At 47.6% G+C, this 26,768-nt stretch overlaps 2 protein-coding genes across 5 annotated transcripts in view; one reads left to right on the forward strand and one right to left on the reverse strand.

The window, feature by feature from the left end:
- Nucleotides 1–360: 360 nt before the first annotated feature.
- mettl21a (methyltransferase like 21A) lies at nucleotides 361–25,750 on the reverse strand. Of its 2 annotated transcripts, none has more exons than XM_033024363.1 (4): nucleotides 25,651–25,750; nucleotides 8,004–8,178; nucleotides 5,629–5,740; nucleotides 361–1,846 (listed from the first exon to the last, which is right to left on the reverse strand). In XM_033024363.1, exons 2-4 carry the CDS (start codon nucleotides 8,148–8,150, stop codon nucleotides 1,449–1,451), a joined length of 657 nt encoding a protein of 218 aa, XP_032880254.1. In that variant the 5' UTR covers nucleotides 8,151–8,178; nucleotides 25,651–25,750; the 3' UTR covers nucleotides 361–1,448. The 2 variants fall into 2 exon arrangements, with proteins under 2 accessions (XP_032880254.1, XP_032880255.1); XM_033024364.1 differs by lacking the exon at nucleotides 25,651–25,750 and adding an exon at nucleotides 21,711–21,764.
- Nucleotides 25,442–26,768, forward strand: part of ccnyl1 (cyclin Y like 1) — a 65,326-nt gene continuing 63,999 nt past the window's right edge. Inside the window, exon 1 of one of the 3 annotated variants that reach the window (XM_033024360.1) lies at nucleotides 25,442–26,009. In XM_033024360.1, coding sequence (XP_032880251.1) covers nucleotides 25,817–26,009 — 193 coding nt within the window. In that variant the 5' untranslated portion in view covers nucleotides 25,442–25,816. The remainder of the gene's footprint in view (nucleotides 26,010–26,768) is intronic. The other 2 variants (XM_033024362.1, XM_033024361.1) reach the window with 2 other exon arrangements.

Below are 26,768 nucleotides of genomic sequence, written 5' to 3' on the forward strand. Positions count from 1 at the left end.
CATCTTGAATACGACGTGTTTATAATTAGATTTCTCATTGAGAGTCCGTTGGACTCAAACACAATGATTGAGACTGGATTCTATAATGGTGATATGACACATTCTGGTTCTAAGAAAGAATGAGCAGAGCATTTAGTCAATAGCAAGTGGATGGAAGTGTTGGGGGTAGAGGTGAGGGTGGAGATACAGAAATACCAACAAAATGATTAAGACCAATGTAATGTTGATTTTCCCTGAAAGAGGCTGAAACACTCCAGAGGCATTGAGAGATGCGGCTCAAAAGTATGTCCAATAGCCCACTGAGTCCGTGACGACTATTTACAACCCATTTTCAATAATTCTACATTGATCCCTTTTTTTATTCTCCTCCCATCACATTAACTACCCCCAGATTCTTCCACACGTACACACTAGTGGCAATTTACAGTGGCTGATTACCAACAGGTAATCTTTGGGGTGTGGGAGAAAATCCTTGTGGTCACAGGGAAAAAATTCAAACTCTGAACGGATAGCACCAGGAGTCAGGATTGAATTTGAGTCATTAGCACTATGCGGCAGTGACTCTACTAGTTTTACTGCCATGACCGCATCTCCCGCCCCAGTCAATTTATAATAGAAGGTAGATAAAAATGCTGGAGAAACTCAGCGGGTGAGGCAGCATTTATGGAGCGAAGGAAATAGGCGACGTTTCGGGTCGAGACCCTTCTTCAGACCAATTTATAATAGAAGTCATTTTCAACTGTTCAGAGCTCTGGAATTTGAAAGAATATACTCTGGAATCAAAAGGGTTAAACTGCGAAGACATTGCAAAGACTAGTCTTGTAAATCTTTAAGTACAAAGGGTTAATGGATAATCTAATCAAGGCCTTTAAGGTGATTAAAGGATTTGATGAAGTGTTTGGAGAAGTTATTTCCTGTATTGGGGGTGGGAAGTTCATAACAAGGGCAAGGCCATTGAAGAATGAGTTTGGGATGTACTTCAAACAATGGATAGTGGTAATCAGGAATCCTTTCTTCCACAAAGCTGCTGAGCCAGGTGCCAATGGGATATTTAAACATTTTTCAAAAAGCAAGAAAAAACCCCTGCATATTCTGGATTTGTGAAATAAAAACAAATTGTTGGAGAAACTCAGCAGATCAGGCAGCTTTATGTGGAGAGAGAAAGTAACAGTTCAGGTTCCAGGTCTTTTATCAAGACTAACAAAAGCCCTGAAATGTTTTCTTTGCATTGACGCTATCTGACCTCCTATGTATCTCCAGCATTTTATGTCTTGCTCTGGTTTCTATTGGATGAAGGCATTTATAGGTAAAAATTGTAATAAGTAAATGTCGAAGTGTAGATCTTAGCTCACTGAATAGCACAACAGGCTTGAGTTGTTGAATGGATTCTTGCTATTCCTTTGTCGACCTGACCAGTAGTCCTATACTACATAATGACTTCCATTTCCTTAGAGTTCTTCCTTCAACTTTGTTTTCTGTGCCTTGTAAATGTGAACATCTCTCTTGCTGTCGTAATGAACTCTCTCCACTGCAAAATGACTTCCCAGCATCATCAGGAAGTCGTGGTCCCGTGCGTACCGTATGCGGCAGGACAGCAGGATTGTGGTCTGTTCAGAGCTGAGGTATTCCAGAGTCTCCAGCAAGGCTGGGAACGTCTCCTCCAAATAAACCACATCAGCCCCCAGGATAACGTCATAGCTGGCAGGCTCGAACTTGGAGAGGTTTACCCCCCAGGTCAGTTCCTTGACCCGCACCCTGCCTCGCAGGTCATCAGAGATGTTATCTTGCACATTAGACTCCAAGAACTGAAGCACTACTTCCCTATCAGTGACTGTAACATCGGCACCTGGTTTAAGTCCAACAAGAAAACAAAACTGTGTTAAAACATGTAATTTTACAGTGATGGATGGAGGATTAAATACTTATTTTACAACAAATAACTGTCAGCCTTCATTTATATATCAGGCAAAATATGCAAGGTTGACACATAGGCATTAAAAAAGTCAGAAATTAGTCGCAGAATCTGATCAAAGATGAAGTCAAGGACAGAGAGTGGAAGAAGCCTATGCCTGACTATAGAGTATGAGGGACTGCTGCAGAGTCAAGCATGTCAGCATGCGTAGGGCATCAAGGCCAATATTTCTCCCTCAGATCAACCACCAAAGCATCAATTCATGACTATGCATGGGATCTGCTGTCTATATGTTTGCTTGCTCCACTACCTACATTAGATTGGTTACTTAATCACTGACAGTGATATAATTTTGGAGGATACCAAGATCGTTAACGGTCTGAGAAAAATACAAGCTTTTCTATTTTTAATTTTTTAATTGCTGACCTGTGGTCATATGAATTAGGAGCATGCTCATCATTTAAAAAGTCTTGGTTAGTCTGATAAGAACTAGGAATGGGGTAGACCATTAAGCCCTTTGAATCTGTTCTAACATTCTTCAAGAACATGGGTGATCTTTTCGCTCAAAGACATTATCCTGCACTATCTTCATATTCCTAAATGTTTAAAATATCTATAATGTACTCAATAAATGTCTCCATGACTCCTGCACATCAAACCTCACCCACCCTGGAGTACAAAATTCTAAAAATTCACTACCCTACACATGAAGATTGTAACCTCGACAACAATGCTAAACTTTCATCTCCCCCACCTTCCTTTACCTCTGCCTGGTAACCAGTTAATATTTAGCAGGTTGGGCAGCATCCAGGAAAAGAGAAGAAAAGCAAATGTTTCAAGCCTTTGATCTGTTCCCATGAAAGATCATGAGTTAACCATTAACTCAGTTTCCTTTTCTCCTGATGTAGTTTAATTCATTGAATACTTCCAGCATTTTTAAAGGTAGACAAAATTGCTGGAGAAACTCAGCGGGTGAGGCAGCATCTATGGAGCGAAGGAATAGGTGACGTTTCGGGTCGAGACCCTTCTTCAGACTGATGTCGGGGGGGGGGGGGGGGTGGTGGGAAAAAGAAAGGCAGCGGCGGAGACAGTAGGATGGTGGGAGAGCTGGGAAGGGGAGGGGAAGGAGGGAGAAAGCAAGGACTACCTGAAATTGGAGAAGTCAATGTTCATACCGCTGGGGTGCAAACTACCCAAGCAAAATATGAGGTGCTGTTCCTCCAATTTGCGGTGGACCTCACTCTGGCAATGGAGGAGGCCCAGGACAGAAAGGTCGGATTTGGAATGGGAGGGGTAGTTGAAGTGCTGTGCCACCGGGAGATCAGGTTGGTTATTGAGAACTGAGCGGAGGTGTTGGGCAAAGCGATCGCTAACCCTGCGCTTGGTCTCAATAGACAATACACAATAGGTGCAAGAGTAGGCCATTCGGCCCTTTGAGCCAGCACTACCATTCAATGTGATCATGGCTGATCATCCCCAATCAGTACTCCGTTCCTGCTTTCTCCCCATATCCCCTGTCTCCGCTATCTTTAAGAGCCCTATCTAGCTCTCTCTTGAAAGTATCCAGAGAACCAGCCTCCACCGCCCTCTGAGGCAGAGAATTCCACAGACTCACAACTCTCTGTGTGAAAAGGTGTTTCCTCATCTCCGTTCTAAATAGCTTATCCCTTATTCTTAAACTGTGGCCCCTGTTTTTGGACTCCCCCAACATCAGGAGCATATTTCCTGCCTCAAGCGTGTCCAAACCCTTAATAATCTTGTATGTTTCAAAAAGATCCACTCTCATCCTTCTAAATTCCAGAGTTTACAATCCCAGCCGCTCCATTCTCTCAGCATATGACAGTCCTGCCATCCTGGGAATTAACCTTGTAAACTGACGCTGCACTCCCTCAATAGCAAGAATGTCCTTCCTCAAATTAGGGGACCAAAACTGCACACAATACTCCAGGTGTGGTCTCACTAGGGCCCTGTACAACTGCAGAAGGACCTCTTTGCTCCTATACTCAACTCCTCTTGTTATGAAGGCCAACATGCCATTCGCTTTCTTCACTGCCTGCTGTATCTGCACTGCATGCTTACTTTCATTGACTGATGAACAAGGACCCCCAGATCCCGTTGTACTTCCCCTTTTCCCAACTTGACACGATTTAGATAATAATCTGCCTTCCTGTTTTTGCTACCAAAGTGGATAACCTCACATTTATCCACGTTAAACTGCATCTGCCATGCATCTGCCCACTCACCCAACCCGTCCAAGTCACCCTGCATTCTCATAGCATCCTCCTCACAGTTCACACTGCCACCCAGCTTTGTGTCATCTGCAAATTTGCTAATGTTACTTTAAATCCCTTCATCTAAATCATTGATGTATATTGTAAATTTATCGATTCCTTTGTGAAATACAAACTAGTTTCAATAATGTGGACGTACAAATGTCTACTACAAATCCACTGACTCCCACAGTTACCTTGACTACGCCTCCTCCCATCCCTTACTCTAAATTTCTCAGTCTCTACCACATTTCTCCCAAGATAAGGCTTTCCGTGCTAGTACATTTGAGATGTCTTCTCTCTTCAGTGAATGTAGTTCCCCCTGCTGTTGTGGATGAAGCCCTCACCTGTGTCTCCTCAGTGCCCCATAGTTCAGCTCTCTTCCTCCCTATCCCTTCGATGGAATAAGGATAGAGTTCCCCTGATCCTCACCCTTTCTCACCTGTGTCCGTATCCAACACATCATTCACTGACATTTTCACCACCTTCAATGTGATCCCACTACCAGTCACGTATTTCCGTAACAAGCCTTATCCGCTGTCCGTAGAGACCACTCCCTCTGCAACTCCGTGATTCATTTGTCCCTACCCACATAATCACCACCTCCACAGGTAATTTCCCATGCTTCCACAGGAGATGTAACACCTGTCCCGACATCTCCTCTCTCACTTCTATCCAGGGACCCCTGCAGCCCTTCCCGGTGAGACAGAGGTTCTCATGAATTTCTTCAAATATCATCTACTGCATTCGGTGCTCCCGATGTGGCCCCCATTATATCGGTGAGACCCAGCGAAGGCTAGGTGACCGTTTCGCCAAACACTTGTGTTCTGTCTGACAAGTGCTGCATCCCCCAGTTGCTAACCATTTTAAATCTCCTTCTCATTCCCATATTGACTTTTGGGTCTGGGTCTCCTCCATTGCCCGAGTGAGGCCACACGCAAACTGGAGGAACAGCACCTCATGTTCCATTGTAATTCAACGTAATGATCATTCAATTCTCTCATTCTGAGTAATATCATCTCCTCTTCACCCTAATGAGCAAACATTTATCCTATCTCCCACCCACCCCCAATCATCCTGCTCCTTTCCCCTCCTTTGTATGCTTATCTCCCATTCTTGAGTCTCTCAATTCTTCCTCCCTCATCTTCCCTGCCCCTTTCTCTTCCACTCCTCTTATTCTCGCCTTAAATGACACCCTTTTGTCTCCTTTTCACCTCTAGCTTTTGTCAGTTACTCCACCCATCTACCAATCAACCCCCCTTTACCTGCATCTACCTGTCACTTTCCTGGCTTTATCCTGCAAACTGCCCCCCATATCTCTTTTCCAGTTCCAATCAGTCTGAACGGTCCTGACCCAAAATGTTGTCTGTCCATTCGATTCAGATTTCCTCCATCACTTTGTGTTATGTTGTTGGTGGTAAAGACCATTGGTAATCCAAAACCCACCTAGATGTGCTGCAACTATTCCAACCAATCCAGTTCCTGCTCCCAGCTCTATCACAGTGCGGTCTTGGAGCTGTACCGCTCCCAGTTCAAGGAACGTGCAAAGTATCACAGCCTAAAACACAAAATGTTTATATTTATTTAACTTCTGTTATAGTTATGGCATTCCTATCACACTTTTTTTCTCTTTTAAAACAAAAGTTCTTGGACATTTTGGATCGTTTTGTTGTTAAAATTCAGTATTCCATTGGATTATCTGATTATTCCCCTAAATCATAGTCATAGAATTATACAGCATAGGCCTTTCAGCCCAATCGTTCATATTGACCAAGATGACCATCTGGTCTCATTTGCCTGAGATTGACTGATATCCCTCCAAACCTTCTCTATCCATGTACCTGTCCAAGTCTCTATATAACTAAAAGTCTTTGTCTTGTTTATGCCCATGTTGTGTCGACCACGTGTCAACCTGGTTTTCCTATCTTATTCCAAACGCTAGGCCACAGCCTTCCCATTTTCACACATCCTACTCACATTTTTCCCGTCAAGGCGATAAACATCTTCCCGTCGTAATCCCACCTATATTTCCAAAGTTATTAACCGTTTAAAGAATTAAAATTAGCCCGAAAACTCACCCATTTCGGAAAGAAAAACCCGAGTGACGTCACAATGCACTTGCAAGGCAGGACGGGACACTCCGGGAGGGAGAGGCACTCCAGCGCTCGCTGTGAACGAGGAGCGACGGCGACTGCCGGCGCCCGACAACTGGTGGGGGGGGGGGGGGGGGGGTAGTGCTGGAGCTGGAGTGAGGGGCCGAGCCCGGGCTTGGGATGGGGCTGTGACCAGGGTCGAGAAAGAAGCCGCCGCTAGAACTAAGCCTGGGTCCGGGGTCAGGGACGAGCCCGGAGGTGAAGTCGGGGCCTGCACTGGAGCCCAGGTGGCGGCCGAGCTGACGGCTGGAGTCTACAGCCAGGGCCGGGCCGAGTACGAGAACCAGGCCGAGTTCCAGGCCCTGGCGCTGCTCTACGACCTGGGTAGGTCCTGGGGCGGGTAATGGGAGGAGGATGAGATAAATGAGGAGGAGGAAGATGGGGTGGGGAGTGGGGTGGTAGAGGGAGATGGGGGGGGGGGAGGGGTGTGGAGGAGGGATTTACCCCCTCCCTATCTGCCCTCACTCCCACCCTCCCTCTCTACCCCCTCCCTCTCCACCCCATCCCTCTACCCTCCCCTACCCCAGCCCCCTCCCTCTTCCTCTCCCCTCCCTCACTTTACCCCCACCCTCTCTCTACCCCCTCCCTCTCTGCCCCCCTCGCCCTCCCTCTCTACTACCCTCTCCCTCTCTATTCCCCTCCCCTCCCCTCCCTCTCTACTCCCCCTCTCTCTCTGCCCCCCTCTCCCTCTCTGCCCCCCTCTCCGTCTCTTTCCCCCTCCGTCTCTACCCCCCCCTCCCTCTCTAACCCCCTCCCTCTCTACGGTTTGAAGAGGGAAGGTGAAGAGGAGGAGGAGGGAGTGCTGGGGGATGAGGAGAAATGAGCCGCGCCTGCGCAGTTGGGGGCTATGCCTGAGTGGTACAATATTGCGTTGGGGGAACGGGTGAGTGGTGGAATCTTGCATTGGGGGAGCAGACCCAACGGGTCTGCACTGGGTCTAGTGTCTTTTAAATGTTGTTATTGTACCTGCCTCAATCATTTCCTCTGGCATATCATTCATATGCATACCATCCTCAGTGTGAAAACGTTGCCCCTCAGGTTCCTATTAAGGCTTTCCCCTCTCAACTTTAACCCATGCCATTTTGTTCTTGATTCCCCAAGCCTAAGAAAAAGGCTGTTCATTCCATCTCTACCAGCTCATTATTTTTATACACCTCTCAGTCTCCTATGCTCTAGGGAATGAAGTCCTAGCCGGCCCAACCTCTCCATATTACTCAGTTATTTGAGACCTGACAACATCCTCATGAATAGTTTCTGCACACTTTCCAGCTTGATAGCATTTTTCCTATAACTGGGTGACCAAAATTGTACACAATACTCTAACAGTGGCCGCAACAACGTAGTGTACAACACAGCATCCCACCTCTCATGCTCAAAGCCCTGATGTAGGAAGGCCAATGTGCCAAAAGTTTTCTTCGCCATCCTGTCCATTTATGACATCACTTTTGGGAAACTAAGTAGGTGTACTCCTAAGTCCTTCTGTTTGAAAACACTCCCCAAGGGCCCTAATGTTTACTGTGAAAGTCCTACCCTGGTTTGATGTCCCATAATGCATTGCTACATACTTATTTGATTTAAATTGAATTAGCCATTCCTTGGCCCATTTACCCATCTGATCATGAGGTGTTGTACACACAATTAGGTGTGAAATGATACTGAAATACTTACTGCATCCCACACCACTGCTGCCACCCCCAGCTGTTTCCAGTCCTGCCTGATCACTATGTCCCGGTTAACAAACTGGAAGGTTGCAGAGGCTTCATGGAATTTCCGGAGTTCCGGGATCATGGCATTATCGTAGGGCAGTAAAGCCATTATGATGTAGCCCGGGGTTCCATTTAGTCTGTGAAAGAAACAAATATTGGTGTTTTTACAGCACATTTCCCACGACTAGAATGGTCTAAGAGGTTTCAGGACGTATACAATATTTTTGGTATGAGCTGACAGTTATAATTTAGGAAGTTCGGCATTTAATCTGTGCACAGGACGTTCCCACAGATAGTAAAGTGAAATTGCTCAAGTTATCTCTTTTTAAGATGACAATTAATGATGAAGTATTATCAGGAAAAGGGAGTGAATGTTTTCAGGAGAATAAACCCAAAAAGTGCTGGAAAGGTTGGCCATCAGGTTATTAAACTACAACCTCAAATAAGCTCTGAACTACAATAGACTATGGTTGTTATTATTGCACTATTATTATTTGTTTTTTGAGTTTGTATGTATATATATATATATATAAATACACATTATATACATATATATATACATCTATCTATCATACTAAAACTGTTTGTTTGTGTGTGTGTGTGTGTGTGTGTGTGTGTGTGTGTGTGTGTGTGTGTGTGTGTGTGTGTGTGTGTGTGTGTGCGTGCGTGTCTTGTGGGTGTATGTCAGATTACATTTTCAGATATTTTTTCAGATTAGATTTTTGGCCTTTGATTCCTTGGTCCGCAAGAACCGCACGCAGAAATTCCGAGATTTTTTTCCATTTCGGTAGAGATTTCACTTTTACATTCGCAAATCCACTCTTCATTAAATTTCGTCGTTTTTATGTGCACATTTTTATTAAAATCCTCCCCCCCCCAAATTTTTTTTTCCAAATGTTAAAAAAAACAGCTCTCACCCATAGAATGTTGGTGATCGTTCCATTGTGTGATGTCACAATGCCCAATGCTCACAGATGTCCAATCGGAATGGAATCATTTACATATGCCTTTGCTCCAGCCCCCCCCCCACCTGATGTCGCAGCACGTCGTTCCATTGTGTGATGTCACAATGCCATCCCTCACAGATGTCCAATCAGAATGGATCTCATTTACATATGCCTTTGCACCAGCCCCCAGCCTGTGTCGAAGCGCATGGTCACGTGTGTGGGAATAGAGAAAGAGGATTGGGGGTGATAGGGAATGGGGAATAGATGGACTGCCTTTATCCCTCCCCCTCCCACTCTCCCTCCCCCTCTCTCCCCCCCCCTTCCACTACCCCATCTGCCCTCCCCTTCCCTCCTCCCTCTCTCCCCCCCCCCCTCCCCACCCCCTCTCTCCTCCCCCCTCTCCATCTCCCCTCCTCACCCCTCGTCCTTCTCCACCCATGCCTTCCCTCCCAACCCCCCTCCCTCTCTCCCCCCCCTCCCCTCTCCCTTCTCCCCCCCTCCACACTCTTCCCACTCATCCCCTACCCATATCCCCCACCCCTCTCTCCATCTCCTCAGTCCTCACCCTCTACTCCCTCCCCCTCCTCTTCCTACCCCTCCTACCCCTCCCCTCTCTCTCCCCCGCCCCTACCCCCTAGCCTCTCTGCCCTCTTCCTTCCAATCCCACTACCCCTCCTCCCCTCCCTTCCCCACTCTTCCACCTCTCCCGCTTCACCCACCCCTCTCCTCCCCCCCTCCTTCCCCCTCCCTCTCTCCCCCACCCCTTCCCCTACCCCTGTCCCTCTTCCATCACTCCCCCTACCCTCTCCCCTGCCTCCACACTCGTCCCCCCTCTCCTCTCTCCTCCCTCCCCTCCATCCTCCCCTCCCCCCCCCCCCCCTCCATCTCTCCCCCTCCCTCTTTCCCACCCTCTCTCACCCCCTCCCCACCCTCTCTAATAATAATAATAATAAATTTTATTTGCGGGCGCCTTTTTCGAAGTCTCAAGGACACCTTACAGAAATTAACAAAAGAGAAAAAACATATAGTCGGAGTAAAATAAATAATAAGGACATCACCAATACACAAATTAAAGACAGAAATTGCTCCAAAGACAAAAAATCAAAAAACACAATGTGAAGAGAGAGCAGCGGCAGCTAAACCGCGCAAGCGTCCACTCTCCCTTCCGACAGCCATCTTGGACACAGACTAACATATTAACTTACACACAAAAAAATCATCCCCCCACAATGGTTACCACTGTGGGGGAAGGCACAATGTCCAGTCCCCATCTCCAGTTCTCCCAAAGTCAGGCCTATTGAGGCCTCCGCTATTGCCTCTACGGAGGCCCGATGTTCCTGGCAGTTCTGGCCGGGTGGTGTTGCCCCGGTGTCGGGAGAGTCCTCTCAGCGGCTGGGCCACCTGGAACGGCCGCTTCCTAGCTGGGGACCACGGCTTCCGAAGCCGACAAGGCTGCGCCGGGTTGGAGCTCCCAGGCTCCCGATGTTGATGTCGGCGCCGCCCGCTCCGCTCCGCAGACCCGCAGCCCGGAGGTGTTGATCTCGGTGGTCACAGCTCACCGGAGCTTCAGCGCGTCGATCCAGCGCGGCGACCCAGGCAAGGCATCGCCCGCTCCGCGACAGCGCTCCAGCGCAGTGCCGCCACCGAAGCCGAGGTGCTGGGCGGCCCCCGCCAGGAAACGGCGCTCCACGCCCGCTGGTAGGCCACGAGGACGGATCGACGGGGCAGCCCGGAGAAAAAGCTGCCTCACCGACCAGGTAGGGACCTAGAAGTATAATTACCCCCTACCCCCCACATTAAAAAGTCAATTTCTCCAACAGACAGAGCACAGGACTTACTAAAAACTTCAAAACAAAAGTGAATTAAACGGACGGCTGCTGGTTAGCAGCCGTTCCCCAAGATGGCTCCTCCTCCTGAAGGCTGCAGGTTCCCCACTCTCTCTCCTCCTCCCTTTCCCCCCTCTCCCCTCTCCATCTCCCCCTCTCCTCCTTCCCCTCCCTCCACTCTTCCCCCTCTCCCTCCACACTCTTCCCCCTCTCTCCCTCCTCCCTCTTCCCCCACCCCTTTCTCCCTTCCCCCACCCCTCTCACCCCCTCCCCGAACCCTCTCACCCTCATCGCCTCCCCCACCCCCTCCCCCACCGCTCCTCCCCTTCCCCCCTCTCTCCCCCTCCATCTCCCTCTCTCCTCACCCCTCTCCCCATCCCTCCCATCGCCCCCCTCCCCACCCCTCTTCACCTCCATTTCCCCCCCACCCCCTTCCCCTCTCTCTTGCACCACTCCCCGCTACCCCTCTCCCCCTCACCCCCCCCCTCCCCCCACCTGTGTGTTTGGGGAAGTGGTTAGTGTGAGTGTGACGCCGCAGCCCCCCCCCGCAGCCTCGAGGTCGGTCGCAGTTGGAGGCCGCCAGCTCCGCGATAGGCCTCAGCGCAGACGGACACGGAGAATACGGCAGGAAAGGTCGCATCCCCCCCGAAGGAAGAGTCAGAACTGCGTTGGGGAAACTTGGTCTAGTATATAACTAAAACTCTCATCTTGTTTGTTTCTATGCGTGTGTGTATGTGTGTGTGTGTCTGTCTGCGTGCCCATGTGATTCCGGAACTACGCCAAAACGGTACACGATAGTGTTACAATTTTTGCACCACCTTACTCACAATTGTCCTGTGGTGTGGTGTCTCAAGTTTTGTTCAGATTGATGTTATATTTTAAAAGTTATTCACATTTTTAACTTTTGCAAAACCCCAATTTGAGAAAGATTTATTCCCTCTGCACTGGCACTTACCTCTATGACGTCACAATGGGATTGTAGCCCTGCTCGCTACAATGTTGCTATCCTAGGATACTGAGTCCTGCCACCCCCAGCAAGCATTTTTTTAAAGTTTAAAATGAGGTAGGGTGAATAAGGGGAAATGAGCAGCCCGTGTAGTTGCGGGAATGGGTGAGTGGTGCAAAACTTCCCTTGGGGAACGGGTTGCATTGGGGGCTAGGTCTTTCATGGGGGCTATGGGTGAGTGGTGGAATATTGTTTTGGGGGAACGGGTTGCGTTGGGGAACCAGGCCTCCTGGTCCCAACGGGTCCCACTTGGTCTAGTTATACATACATATATATATATATATATGTGTGTGTCTGTCTGTCTGTCTGTCTGTCTGTCTGTCTGTCTGTCTGTCTGTCTGTCTGTCTATCTATCTATCTAATATTCTATAAAACTCTCGCCCCATCCGTCCGACCTCCGTCCGTCCGGCTGCCTGTCTGCCTTTTGATTTGTTGACGGTTGCTCCTTCCTATCAGCTTCCAACACACTTCGAAACAGCTTCCAACACACTTAGAAACAAACTTGCAAGACAGGAACACTCTGAACCTTTCACTGCTGCAGCAGGCAGGGGAGGTGCAATTAGATTTTTTTTTAAATCCACTGCTGAGGGAGGCAGGGGAGTGCTGGAATCTTACATTTGGGAACGGCTTCAGTTCCATTGGACGAATATTGGGTTGGGGGATCACACCATTGGGGGACCAGACCCAACGGGTCTGCACTTGGTCTAGTTATTCTATAAAACTCTCGCCCCATCCGTCCGACATCCGTCCGTCCGGCTGCCTGTCTGCCTTTTGATTCGTTGACTTTCTGCCTTTTGATTTGTTGACGGCTGCTCCTTCCTATCAGCTTCCAACACACTTCGAAACAAACTTGCAAGACAGGAACACTCTGAACCTTTCACTGCTGCAGCAGGCAGGGGAGGTGCAATTGGATTTTTTTTTTTAATCCACTGCTGAGGGAGGCAGGGGAGTGCTGGAATCTTACATTTGGGAACGGCTTCAGTTCCATTGGAGGAGATGAGTGCATGGTGGAATATTGGGTTGGGGGATCACACCATTGGGGGAGCTGCACTTGGTCTAGTATACTATTAAAACTGTGTGGCTGCTGGCTGCCTTGTGGTTGCCAGCCTGTGGGTGCCAGCCTTTGATTCGTTGCCACGACAACACCCGACCCACAAACGCCCTGATTTTCCCCATTTCGGTACAGATTTCACTTTTCATTACAAGTATTCACTCCTCATTAAATTTTGTTGTGTTTATGTACACAATTTTAATCAATTCCTTCTCCCCCCCCCCCCATACTCACTCATTTTGTCGCCTCCTGCTGGCGCCCGCCTCTCGCCTCAAAGACGCCATTTAAAAACAGCCGCACTGCTGATTCCTGAGCCGCTTGAGTTGGAGGACCGCGTCTCCCGTGGGGGTTACGGGTAGGTAACGGCTGCGTTGGGGGAGCAGACCCAACGGGTCTGCACTTGGTCTAGTACAATATATATATATATGTGTGTGTGTGTGTGTGTGTGTATGTGTGTGTGTATATATATATACACACACATTGAACTTTTTTTTCTCTCTCGTTTATTATATTGTTTACATATTCTGTTGTGCTGCAGCAAGTAAGAATTTCATTGTACTATCTGGGACATATGACAATAAAACACTCTTGACTCTTGACAGATCAGAGAGCTTCTGTGGAAACAGAATTAACATTTGAGGTCTAAGATCCTTCATCAGATTATTTTGTGTCAACCTGAGATGGGGTGTTAATTTAACATCTCCACACTCATGTGCTCTGACCCCCTAACATATTAGCTTGGCTAAAAGCCTTCTGCTGTTCTTCTTGAATCACATTAAACTAGAGAACAAAGAGATAAATGTGTTCTTCTAAAGCGGCCTTTTCACGGGGCGACTTGACGCAAGAGTTAACCGGAGTTTAACATCGTGGGAACCTCGTGCGATAACAGTGCGGCATTCGTGGACCACCGTGGACCACCGTAGCGCTAACGGCAGGTCATCGTGTAACTTGGTCACTCGGGAGAAAATTCAAGAAAGTTTGAATTTCTCCAAGATTGGCTTGTACACTTGTGGTTGAGTATTGCAACATTATATGAACGTAGTGGCCAGTGCGATATCCGTAATAACTCTTGCGGGTACCGTGGGAACTCCTGCGAACGGTGAACCCGGAAGCTGGACAGAGGGAACAGAAGGTGAGTAAAAATTATCTTATGTGGGATTGAATTTAAAAAATAAATAAAAATAAAGATTTGCATCCGCATATGGACATCAACTTATTCATGAGTTATGTTAATGAGATTCAAGAAAATAACTATAATCTTTAAAAGGGACTTTAAAAGGGACTTTACTGAAAGGTTACGCATTTTTATGGTCCGTGAGAAATTTTTCACATCTACTTCTTTGAGAGATACAGGTCGGAGTCCTCGGGTCCAGGGGTCCGGAACGCTACCAATCAATGTTGTACAGAGACCCGTGCAAGGAGTGTCCTAGTGGCGGCGCGGCTCTGGCTGCAGCGGCTCTCCGGCAGTCCTGTTTGTTTTGTGTTTTTGGGTTGTTTATTTTCGTTTTTGGTTAGTCTAGTTTTGGTTTTTAGTTTGTGTTTTGGGGGGGGGGGGTTGAAACGGGGCTTGCTGTCTCTCCCTGCGGGGAATGCGACTTTTTTGTCGTATTCCCCTTCTCTGCCTCCGTCTGCGCTGAGGCATAATGGCGGAGCTGGCGACCTCGAGGCTCAGGAGGCAGAGCCCGCCAGGACTCGCACTGAGCTCGCTCCCGTGAGGACGGCCCGGCTCGGGGCTGGAACAGGGCTTTCGTGAGGGGCTGTGACGGCCGGCCCGAGGAAGGAACGGTGCTCCCGTCCGGAGGAGCCCCGAGCTCGGGGAGGTACGGCGTTCCCAGCATAGGAGGAGCGGACGACCGTCGGCGCGGCCCAGCCTGAGGATGGCTTGCCCGGTTCGGGCGGCCCGCCTGGGAGGAGCGTGCCCGGTCCGGGGCGCCCAGCCTGAGGGAGGAGCGGTGCCCCGGTCGGGGCGGCCCAGCCTGATGGAGGAGCGGTGCCCCGGTCGGGCGGCCTGGCGCGAGGGAGGAGCGGCGCCCGGTCGGGGCGGCCTGGCCCGAGGGAGGAGCGGCGGCCTGGCGCGAGGCTGAGACGGTGGCAGTACTCACGTGAGGGCGATCCGGCTCGGGGCTGGAACGATGCTCCGGGGGCTGGGACGGCAGTTCTGTTGGCGGTGGCCTGAGACCGGGGGTTCGGCCGCGGGCCAGCGGCTGCGTCAGCAGGTCTGGTGAGCGGCAGCTTCGACTACCCCGGGCCGCGGTGTTTGAGCCGCGAGGACAGGTTTTAACATCGCCCGGGGGGTATCGCCTCAGCGCAGAAGGAGAAGAGGAGGGAAGAGACTGCAGCCCTAAGACTTTTGCCTCCATCACAGTGAGGAGATGTTGGGTGGACGCACTGTGGTGGATGTTAATATGTGTTTATTGTTGTTTTTATTGTATTGTATTATATGTATGACTGCTTAAATTTCGTTCAGACTTCGGTCTGGATGACAATAAAAGGCTATTCTATTCTGAACTGTACATGCTGGTTTAAACCGAAGACAGACACAAAAAGCTGGAGTAACTCAGCGAGTCAAGCAGCATCTCTGGAGAAAAAAAGCTGATGTTTCGGGACGAGACACATCTTCAGACTCAATTCCGATTAGGCTGTCTGAAGAAGGGTTCCGGTGTTGGGGGAGTCCAGAACCAGGGTCCCAGTTTTACAGTCTACCGTGGGAACTCTTTAACTCAGTAAAGTAAAGTAGCCTTTATTGTCATATCAGCGCACAGGCAGCAGTTGACTGTTGCTCTATTCAGTTTCCCAGGGGGTCGGGACGGGACTGGAGTTGGGAGAGAAAGGTGGGGGAGTCGAGGGCGAGGAGGGGGAGACAGATGGGGGTGTCTTCATTTACTGACGGCGGGTGTCTGTCACTGAAACAGGCAGGTGAGATTTCACATCCACCTTGTGTGTGCCTCTCTCTCTCTCTCCCTCCCTCTTACACAGGCTGAGAGACTCTGCCTCTGTGAGTGTCCGTCTCTTTCTCCCCCTCTCCCACACACAGTAAGACCGAGGTACTGTGCTCAGTCCATCTGTGTCTCCCACATACACAGTAAAATATGTCTCCAAATGAGCCAATTCAACCAAGGGAGGATATATATAGTGTGTGAAAAAAAAAGTTACATCATTTGTGTCACGTGTAGTTCACGATGTTCATTCAAGATTTAACGGGAATGCTCGGGAAACGGACAAGTCACTCGCACAAATAGCAGAAATGCCGAGTACCGTGGGAACTCTTTATCTACTGCCGTTATATCGTGCGAGACTCGTGCTGGACCACGACCTCTTCACTCTGGTGACATCTTGCGTCAACTCGCCCCGTGAAAAGGCCGCTTAACTCTTCAAAAATACGTGTTTGTTAAATCTCAGGTTTTGGAAATACTGAAGAATATTGATTGACAAGCAAAATTTCAATAGATATTGGCAGTTGAAATAAAAGGCAGAAAATATTGAAAACTTCCAGGTTTGATTAAATGGTCTTCTCAAACTACTTTTATAAGTTTGCAGATTACACCATCGTATCGGCCGGATCTCAAACAATGATGAAATGGAGTAGAGGAAGGAGAAGGAGAGCTTAGTCACACGGTGTCAAGACACCAACCTCTCCCTCAATGTCAGCAAGGCAAAAGAGCTAGTTATTCACTTCAGGAAGCAAAGTGTTGTACATGTCCTAATCAGCATCAATGGTGCTCAAGTGGAGATGGTCCTGAGCTTTGCGTTCCTAGGCATGAGGATTACCAACAGTTTGTCAGGGATCCAACGACATTGAAGTTATGCTCAAGAAACCACGCCAACATTTCTACTTCCTCAGAAAACTGAGGACATTTGGCATGTCTCCAATGACTCTTACTAACTTTTACAGATGCGCCATAGAAATCATTCTATCGGGATGCATCACAGAGAGCTGTGAACATAGCCCAGTCCATCACACAAACCAATCTCACCCCCAGCGACTCCATCTACACTTCACCTTGTCTCGGGAAAGCAGCCAACATTGGATTGGATTGGATTCAATTTATTGTCATTGTACTTTTCAGTGCAACGAAATGGTTTAGCCTGCAGTCATAACATAGAATAAATAACAAACACTCAACACAGTTTAAAGTCCCAAAGTCATTGTCTCTTCCCTCCTTGCTCTCCCTCTGCGCTGAAGCAATCCAAGCCTCCGATGTTGTGACCCCGCCGGGTGATGGTAAGTCCCGCGGCTGAATCCGTGCTCCGCAAACGGGCCGGTTCAAACTCCGCGGCCCGGGGCGGTCGAAGTTGCCGAAGCTGCCGCCCTCCAGTCCAGTGGACGCAGCTGTAGTTGCGGGAGCTCCGGAAAACAGTTCACCACCTGTGACCTGCGAGCTCCCGATGATGTCGTCCACTGGCCCGCGGCCGAGCCTCCAAAGTCGGGTCGGAAGTTGGGTCGCACCGCAACCACAGCCCCGAAGTCGGCCAGCCTCGCGTTGGTAAGTCCTGGCTCTGCCTCCGCAGCCTCGAGGTCGGTCGCAGTTGGAGGCCGCCAGCTCCGCGATAGGCCTCAGCGCAGACGGACACGGAGAATACGGCAGGAAAGGTCGCATCCCCCCCGAAGGAAGAGTCAAAAAACATGTTACACCCACCCCCCCACACATACACAACTAAATAAACCAAAATAAACTGTAAAAACGGGACAAGAGAAAACAAAAAACAGAAAAGACAAACGGACTGCAGGCGAGCCGCAGCTGCAAGGCAGCGCCGCCACTTCCGGAATGTGATCGAGAACTATTATCACCCTGGTCATTCACTCTTCTCAACACTCCAGATTTAGGAACAGCTTCTTCCTCGCTGTTATTGGACTATTGGACGGTCCTCCCTAAGCTAGAGTGTAGTCCCAAATTTCCAGTCTACCTCATTGTGGACCTTGCACTTATTCTCCAATCTACCTATTGTGGACCTTGCACTTATTCTCTGTAATTGTATTGTTATAATACTGTAATATCATACTCTCCACTCTGGTATGTCACTCTTGCACTACCTGTTATATTTGTGAATGGCTTCATTGCGATGTGCAATTAAATCATTAGTATGATTTGACAAGATAGCATACAAAATAAAGCTTTTCATTGTGTCTTGGTGCAAATGACAAGAATAAACCGACACCAATAAATAAACAGAAAAAAATGATTGAGGCTCTTAACATGTCAGCCAACTGAGATGCAGAGTTGCTGCTCAACCTACAAAGTTATCGTTGTACTTAAGGTTTTAATTTCATGTTTCCAGCATTTGTTGTTGTTTGCTTTCCAGTTATAATGAAAAATCTCTATTTTTCTCGATAGTAGCTGCCTTTTCTTATGAACATATCCAACATATTCTATTTTTAATGATGAATTCTGATTCTTAGGTACCAGGTTGTATTTCCTATTGTTAAATATTTCTGAGTGAGAAATAGCGACGAAGAGTCTATATATATGTGCCCCTCAGTTTGTTGAGAGCACTCCATTCATTATAAGCAACAGATGCTCTGTTTTGTAATAAGAATTAAGAAACGGGTGAACAACATCTATAACATTCCCAGACGGTGAACATTCCCAGGAAACGGGTGAGTGCTGGAATATTGCTTTGGGGAATGGGTTGCGTTGGGGAACCAGGCCTCCCATGGGGGCTATGGGTGAGTGGTCAAATATTGCGTTGGGGGAGCGGGTTGCGTTGGGGGACCAGCCCTCCCATGTGACAGGGACCCAACAGGTCCCATTTGGTGTAGTACCTGTCTAAATGTTTCTTACGTTTCTTGGTGAGTACCTGCCTCAACGACCTCCTCAGCTCGGTCCTTACACCTATCACCCTTTGCGTGCAAAAGTTATCCTTCAGATTTGTATTCAATATTACCACCCTCACCTTAAACCTATGCCCTCTGATTCTCGATTCCCCTACACTGGGTAAGAGACTGTGCATCTACCTGATCTATTCCTCTCATTATTTTATGCACCTCTATAAGATCATCCCTCATCCACCAGCATTCCAAGGAATAGAGTCCCAGCTTGCTAAACCTCTCCCCATAGCTCAGGCCTTTGAGTCCTGGCAACATCCTCATAAATCTTCTCTTTACCTATTCCAGCTTGACAACATCTTTCCTATAACATGGTGCCAAAAACTGAACACAATACTCTAAATGCGACCTCACCAACACCGTATACAATTATACATGACCTCCCAACTTCTACACTCAATGATAAGACACAAAAAGCTGGAGTAACTCAGCGGGACAGGCATAATCCCTGGAGAGAAGGAATGGGTGATGTTTCGGGTCGAGACCCTTCTTCAGACTGGTCTCAATGCTCAGACTGATGAAGGCCAATATGCCAAAAGCCTTTTTGGCCACCCTATCTACCTGGAATGCCACTTTCAAGGAACTATGTACCTGTATTCCTAGAACCCTCTACTCTACAATGCTCCCCAGAACTGTGTAGGTTCTGCCCATGTTAATACTCCCAAAATGCAACAGCTCTTATTTCTCTGTATTAAATTCCATCAACTATTCCTCAGCCCACCTGCCCACCCGATCAAGATCCTGCTGCAATTTTTGACAAACATCTTCACTATTTTGAAAGATTAGGGAGCATACTTGATTTTTTTCTCCCTCCGCTCTCCTGAAAATCGCTTCCATGAGAGAGCTTGTTTTAGAGGGGCTGTTGATGAACCAGATGGCAGACATGTAATAAGGGCCCTTGAGCATATTAAGGGTCAAAATGCAGGGAATCTTGGCCTGAGGATGGTTGGTTTAGCAAGATGAATGCTGGTGATATTTCTCCAGTTATTTGCTCCAGAAGCATACAGGAGGGAAGGGATGGATAATTTTGAGCCGGTTTTGATGTCCTGATCTTCAAAAACCCTTTCCTCAGTTGCACACAGTTCCTCAGATGGTGAACTTTGTTGGCAACGTCTGCTCTACTGACAAGTGACTTCCAAGTTGTGGTCAATATTCCATAAGTCAAGGTCTTGATGCTAGTTTTATTGTTGGAGGACAGTGGGTTAGGTTGGATGAGATATTGCTTTGCAGGTGTGAAATGCAACTAATCCTCCCAAATGCTTTTGTGAATGGTAATCAGCCTTGTGGGAATTTGCAAAGACGAGTGGTGGCAGCTTACTGCAGCTTGACTGCTTAGGTCGGTGTGGCCTTCATTCTGAATTGTTTTAACAGTTTCCTGTTAGTTCCGTAGATTAGTTCCACCTCAGGAGGAAGCTAATAATAATGTAATAAAAATAATGTAATAAAAAATGAACTACAAATGCTGATTCATACCAAATTTAGACTCAAAATGCTGGAGAAACTGCGGGTCAGGCAGCATTTCTGGAGAAAATGGATAGGTGACGTTTTGTGTCGGGATACTTCCTCTGGCAACTTGTCAGAGATGATGAGCAGCACTGATTGAGGAAAGTATTGGGTGATGTCACAGCCTTAATTGACATAATTCTACACTGAGATTGAATCAATTCTGGACCCACTGACTAGGATATGGGATTGCATGCCATAATGAAGCAAATGTAAAATTAAATTAATTTGAATATTTTCAATAATATCTGCCAGCAGTCAAGTTTGAAGTGCGTGCCCCATATGTCTTCCAGATTCTGCTGCAACTTGTACTTATTCAACCCCTTCATTATCCATTGCACAACACCTTTTGCTTTGCACTTATGTGTCATAGAGTCATATGGTGTTACAGTGTGGAAACAGGCCCTTCGGCCCAACTTGCCCACACCAGCCAACATGTCCCAGCTATACTAGTCCCACCTGCCTGTGTTTGGTCCATATCCCACCAAACCTGCCCTATCCATGTACCTGTCTAACTGTTTCTTAAATGTTGGGATAGTCCCATACTCAACTACATCCTCTGGAAGCTTGTTCCATACACCCACCGCCCTTTGTGTGAAAAAGCTACCCCTCAGATTCCTATTAAATCTTTTCCCCTTCACCTTAAACCTATGGCCTCTGGTCCTCGATTCATCTACTCTTGCAAGAGACTTTGTGCATCTACCCGATCTATTCCTCTCATGATTTTATACACCTCTATAAGATTACCCCTAATCCTCCTGCGCTCCAGGGAATAGAGTACCAGCCTACACAACCGCTCCCTATAGCTCAGACCCTCTGATCTTGGCAACATCATCATAATTATTTTCTGTACCCTTTCCAGCTTGACAACATCTTTCCTATAACATGGTGCCCAGAACTAAACAGAATACTCTAAATGCGGCTTATACAACTGCAACATGACAATAGACAATAGGTGCAGGAGCAGGCCATTTGGCCCTTCGAGCCAGCACTGCCAACTTCTAATTCGATATGATTTAAATCTTCCCTACCCTCCATTTTTCTGACCTTTCCTTCTGTTACTCTCCTGCCCTGCATTTTCTCCAGACTCCACAATTACTTAATCTCTTACATCACACAGAATTTAAGCAACCAAAAGGGCGAAAAAGGTCATCTGGCCTGGTTACATAAACCGCTTCTTCATCCAAGTTCTTCATGAATATTTCCTCCCGTTTATTTTGATTCCTCTCAACAGTCTTGTTTGTCAGAGAGCTCCACGTACTCAGGGTAACTGAGTTTCTCTCATATTCCTTGAGAATCTCATATCCTAATCAATGAATTGATCCTGTCTCAGTGCAGAACTATGTCAAGAGAGATTCAAGATTCAAGATTCAAGAGACATTTATTGCCACATGCACCAATTGGTACAGTGAAATTTGGGGTCACCATACAGCCATACGAATAAAAAAAGAACAAAACACGATAGTATTTTTTCATAAACATCGCCTGCACAGCAGAATCAAAGTTTCCTACTGTGAGGGAAAGCCCAAAGTTCAGTCATTCTCCTCTTTGATGTACACCCGTGGTCGGGGCCTCCTGAGCCCTCCGCAGTCGCTGCTACGGGCGGCCCGATGCTCAGGCCCTCTCGCCGGGATGATGGAACTCCGACGTCGGAACGGGAGAACAACCTCAGCGGCTTGGACCTCCGAATCGGCCACTTCCTACCGGAGACCGCGGTTCCCGAAGTTCACAGGCTGCGCCGAGCGGAGACCCACGCTGGCGGCCCTCGGCAATGGGCCCCAGGGCACCGCAATGTTGAAGTCAGTGCTGCCCGTGCTGGAAGCTCTTCAAACCACAGCCCCGCAATGTTGTTGCAGCAGGCCCAGCACTCTGGAGCTTCAAACGGCGATCCCAGGTGAGGCATCGCCCGCTCCGCGATGTATCCAGCGCTGCGCCGCCGCTGGTAGGCCGCGAGGAGGGGGACGAGTACGCGACTCGGAGAATAGTCGCATCCTCGCCAGGAGGCGACTGGGAGACGGTTTCCACCTTACTCTATCCCCTCCCCCACATAGAAAAACTAAAGAAAGCTCCTCAACATACTTTTAAACAAACTAAAAAAAAAATTTTAATGGAAAAAACGGACAGACTGTAGGCAGAGGCAGCCTTGATGCGGCGCCCCTCTTAACATTGTGTGAGAACACTCCCATATCCACACCTTTATTTTGGAACTTCTTAAGCAGAAACGACGCCTCTGATCTACTCACTGAACCATACAAAGATTACAAACCCTCAATCATAAATGTTAGTTCTATTTCTTTCTCCGTCAATGGAGAGCTCTGGAAAGTGAAGAAAAGGAGGACAAGTAGCATTGAAGACACAACTGGATCAGCCCCGGTTTTAGTGAACTTTTAGTGAATAGTCTGTGGAATTCTCTGCCTCAGAGGGCGGTGGAGTCAGGTTCTCTGGATGCTTTCAAGAGAGAGCTAGATAGGACTCTTAAAAATAGCGGAGTCTGGTGATATGGGGAGGGCAGGAATGGGGTACTGATTGGTGATGATCAGCCATGATCATATTGAATGGCGGTGCTGGTTCGAAGGGCCGAATGGCCTACTCCTGCACCTATTGTCTATTGACCAACCTAAAAGGTCTGTGTAGGAAGGAACTGCAGATGCTGGTTTACACCCGTCTGAATGAGGGTCCGACCCAACATGTCACCCATTCCTTCTCTCCAGAGATGCTGCCTGTCCCGCTGAGTAGGTCCAGCATTTTGTGTCTATCTTCAACCTAAAAGGTCTGACTGACATACTCCTGCTTTTGTTTGTGTCCTTATATCACTGGCCCTTTAAGTATTTCCAGCATTTATTATTTCAGATTTCCAACATCATTGTATTTTGTTATAAATAGTAGGATTGCTATCTCAGTTGTTCTTCACACACTAAATTAAACCTTATCTTGTTGATAAGATTTCCACAACAACAGTAAGTTTATCTGATGTTTTACTTTATAGGGAACAGTTTATCTGATGTTTGAACTTTATAGGGAACAAAGCCATTGGCCTCTTCATTCGGTGACATCTCCTACCTCAGAATCATCCAGCCCTCATCTCATAACCTGCTATCAGATCTCCTTTTCAAATATTAATCTACTTTTCCTTCAAAGATGGTAGAACTTACCTAATTCTGTAACAGGGTGCTTTATTGTCCTGTAGTTTAATAAAAAGTCTAACTACCTCTAGATTCTTGCTGATTATTTTTAATGCATTTTTGTTTCATTTTGTTAACTCCAGACTAATTGCATAACAAAAATTTGCTGAGTTTTAAACCACTGCATCCTTTTTTCACATTTGAACATTTTAATTTTTTTGTACTCTATCCATTTTCAAACGGAAAGCTCCTCATGCCTTGCTTGGTTTATATATTTTCTGGTGAATCGTGTCAGATCCTTTCTTACTTCACAGGACCAAAGGTACCCATGTCTGTTGTCGCACCATAGTTCCCAACCATTCTAATATTCTCTTGTCAGTTCTTCACCAAGCAGCATTTCACAGATTAGTTTAGTTTAGTTTAGAGATACACCAAGGAAACAGGCACTTCGGCCCACCAAGTCGGCGTCAACCTGCAATCCCCACATAATAACACTATGCTAAACACACTAGGGACAATTTACAATTACACCAAGCCAATTAGCCTACAGACCTGTACGTCTTTGGAGTGTGGGAGAAAACAGGAGATATCGGAGAAAACCCACTAAGGTCACGGGGAGAATGTAAAACTCCTTTCAGACAAGCACCTATAGTCAGGATCGAACCTGGGTTTCTGGCACTGTAAGGCAGCAACTATACCACTGCGCCACCATAACGGTGAATCTAAAACAAGCTAAGGCACTTTCTTTATTGGAGTAATAAAATCCAGTTCAAGGAACCAGCCATGAGTAGCTCAGAGCTATTGCCTGGACAGACTGTAGGTATGCTCCCCACACAGACAGCAGGAGTTCAAGAATGCTGCTTGACATTCATGGCAACAATAAGTTGAGTCTCTGTTCAGTGGCATTAATATTGCTGGGAAAAGAGACATAATTTCAATTGTTCTCTAGCAGCATAAGGAAAAGATCAGCCTCAACATTAATCCCACTGCAGTTGAATAGTTCCAAATGTTAAAGCTCCCAAATGAACAATATTTCTTAATAATTTTCTTAATAATTTGAGTGCCTTAGTATTAGTTTTTTGTTTGATAACGTTGCCACGTCACATTATGAGCAATTGGTATTGGTTTATTATTGTCACGTGTACCGATATACAGTGAAATGACTGGGGCGAAAACGGCCCTTGATTATGTTGGTACACAAAATTGCTGGAGGAACTCAGCGGGTGCAGCAGCATCTATGGAGCGAAGGAAATAGGCGACGTTTCGGGCCGAAACCCTTCTTCAGACTGATTATGTTGGTTGTTCTCCCAAGACATCCTGAACTGTAGATGCAGTCGATGGAGGAAGGGCTGGTCTGCATGATGGATTGGGCTACATTCACAACTCTCTGCAATTTCTTATATTATTGAATAGAGTTGTTGCCGAAACAAGCAACAATGCATCCAGTAGGATGCTTTATATGGTGCATATGTAAGACCTGTTAGTAAGAGTCTTTGAGGTCACTAAAGTCATTCCTTGGTATGGTGTCAGTGAATGAAAAATGAAGATTTTTACTGTAAACAGCAAGCAAATGGACTGAAATACATAAGATTATAGACTTTACTATTGAACAGATTGGTATGGAAACAACGTAATGAATTTGTGTAGGAAGGAACTGCATGTTGGTTTAAACCGTAGACACAAAATGCTGGAGTAACTAAGCGTGACAGGCAGCTTCTCTGGAGAGAACGAATGGATTTCATTACGTAATGAATTTCATGGGCACATTGCATTCTTTTCGTGGCGTATATCTGAATGAATAAACAAGGTTTATTGCATTGAATCATAATCGGTGCAAGGTTCATATTGGTAATCATGAATTCATTTAATGCAAGCAGCATGCTTTCAAAATGATCCAGTCATAAGGAGGCTGCCCAATTTTATGTCTGGGTCTGTGTGCCCTGACCAGGTGTCTAAGACCTCACTTTGAGGAGTTGGCAAAGTGGGACGCATGGGTGGGTTTTAAAAATAATAAAATCACCTTTTAATTCGCAACAATAAGAACGGATGATTGACCGGGCCACCCACCAATCAGGAGGGAGGGGGCATGTTTGGCGGCGGCCAATCGCGGCGGGGTTAGGGGCGGGCCTTCCGGTGGGCGGGCTCGGTTGCCATGCCGGGCCCCGCAGACCAGGCGCCGCGCAAAATGGCGGAGAGATCCCGCGGGGGCCCAGACAAGGCCGGGCTGCAGGGCTAAGCCCGCGGTTGACAGCATCCAGCTCAGGGTCGAGGAGGTTTATATTTACCGGAGGAGGCCGGCCGGCCGACAGACATTCCCCTGACTCACTTACCTGCTTCTTTGCGAGGCAGCGGTGACAACGACGTCGTGCGTGGGGCCGCCCTTTCCTTCCTTCCTCTCCCCTCCCTCCCTCCTTCGTCCGGAGAAAACCCGCTTCGGGCCGCAGGCGTCGGGCGATTTCCTTAAATCTCCTTCCCCTGGGGTCGAGCTGAGGAGCAATGGGGAACACCTTGTCGTGCTGCGTGTCGCCCGGTGCAAGCCCCACGCTTTCGGGCCGCAGCGGGCTTCGCGGTCAGGAGCTGCGGCACCAGGAGCGGACTGACGCCTATCGGGTGGAGGCGGAGCTCAGGGAAGCCGAATCGAGCCCCGGAACCAACCTGCAGCACATCAGCGACAGGGACGCGCCGGATGGTAAGAGCCGTTACACCGTGCGGGTCGGGGGGAGGAGGGGGGGGGGGGGGGGTGTGGAGCCGGTGCGCCCGACCCGAGAACGTCATGGAGCTCGCCCCGAACAGGCACGTGGCCGGAAGAGATGCTGAGTTGTGTTCACCTGAGACCTGGCAGTCGCCTCCTAATCCCACACAGGTGTCAGTCTGGAGGCCATTTGGCCCGTTCATTTTAGCAGTGCAGGAGAACACCAGCTCATTCTACGACGCCCCCTGCCTTCTCCCCGTTATTTTCCAAATTTCCTTCTGCATCTCCTCCCACTACCTCTTGCCTTGTTCTGTCAAACAAACGTATTTTCTCGTGCAAATGGAAGTGGGAACGATTCTGCTGTGTGACTTTTTCTAAAGAAGGGTCTCGACCCGAAACGTCACCCATTCCTTCTCTCCAGAGATGCTGCCTGACCCGCTGAATTACTACAACATTTTGTTTCTATCCTCCCTACACTGCTATATGACTTTTCAGTTTGAAAGGCAATTGTTGGAATCTCATATTTCCAACGCTAACATAATAGGAATAATAGCCATATTGGGTAATTTGGCCAAATTTCACCAATATCATAGCCGTTCTATATTGCACATACTCTTTCTCCAAATATTTTGATTCCCTCAATATTCAGAAATCTGTTTTAATGCAAGCAATTAAAAACTCTGTACCCCTCTACAGATGAAAATTCTAAAGATTTGGCACTGAAGAAATTTCTCATCACATTACTAAATAATTTAG

This window comes from Amblyraja radiata, chromosome 7, assembly GCF_010909765.2.
Source record: "Amblyraja radiata isolate CabotCenter1 chromosome 7, sAmbRad1.1.pri, whole genome shotgun sequence".
Taxonomy (NCBI): Eukaryota; Metazoa; Chordata; class Chondrichthyes; order Rajiformes; family Rajidae; genus Amblyraja; species Amblyraja radiata.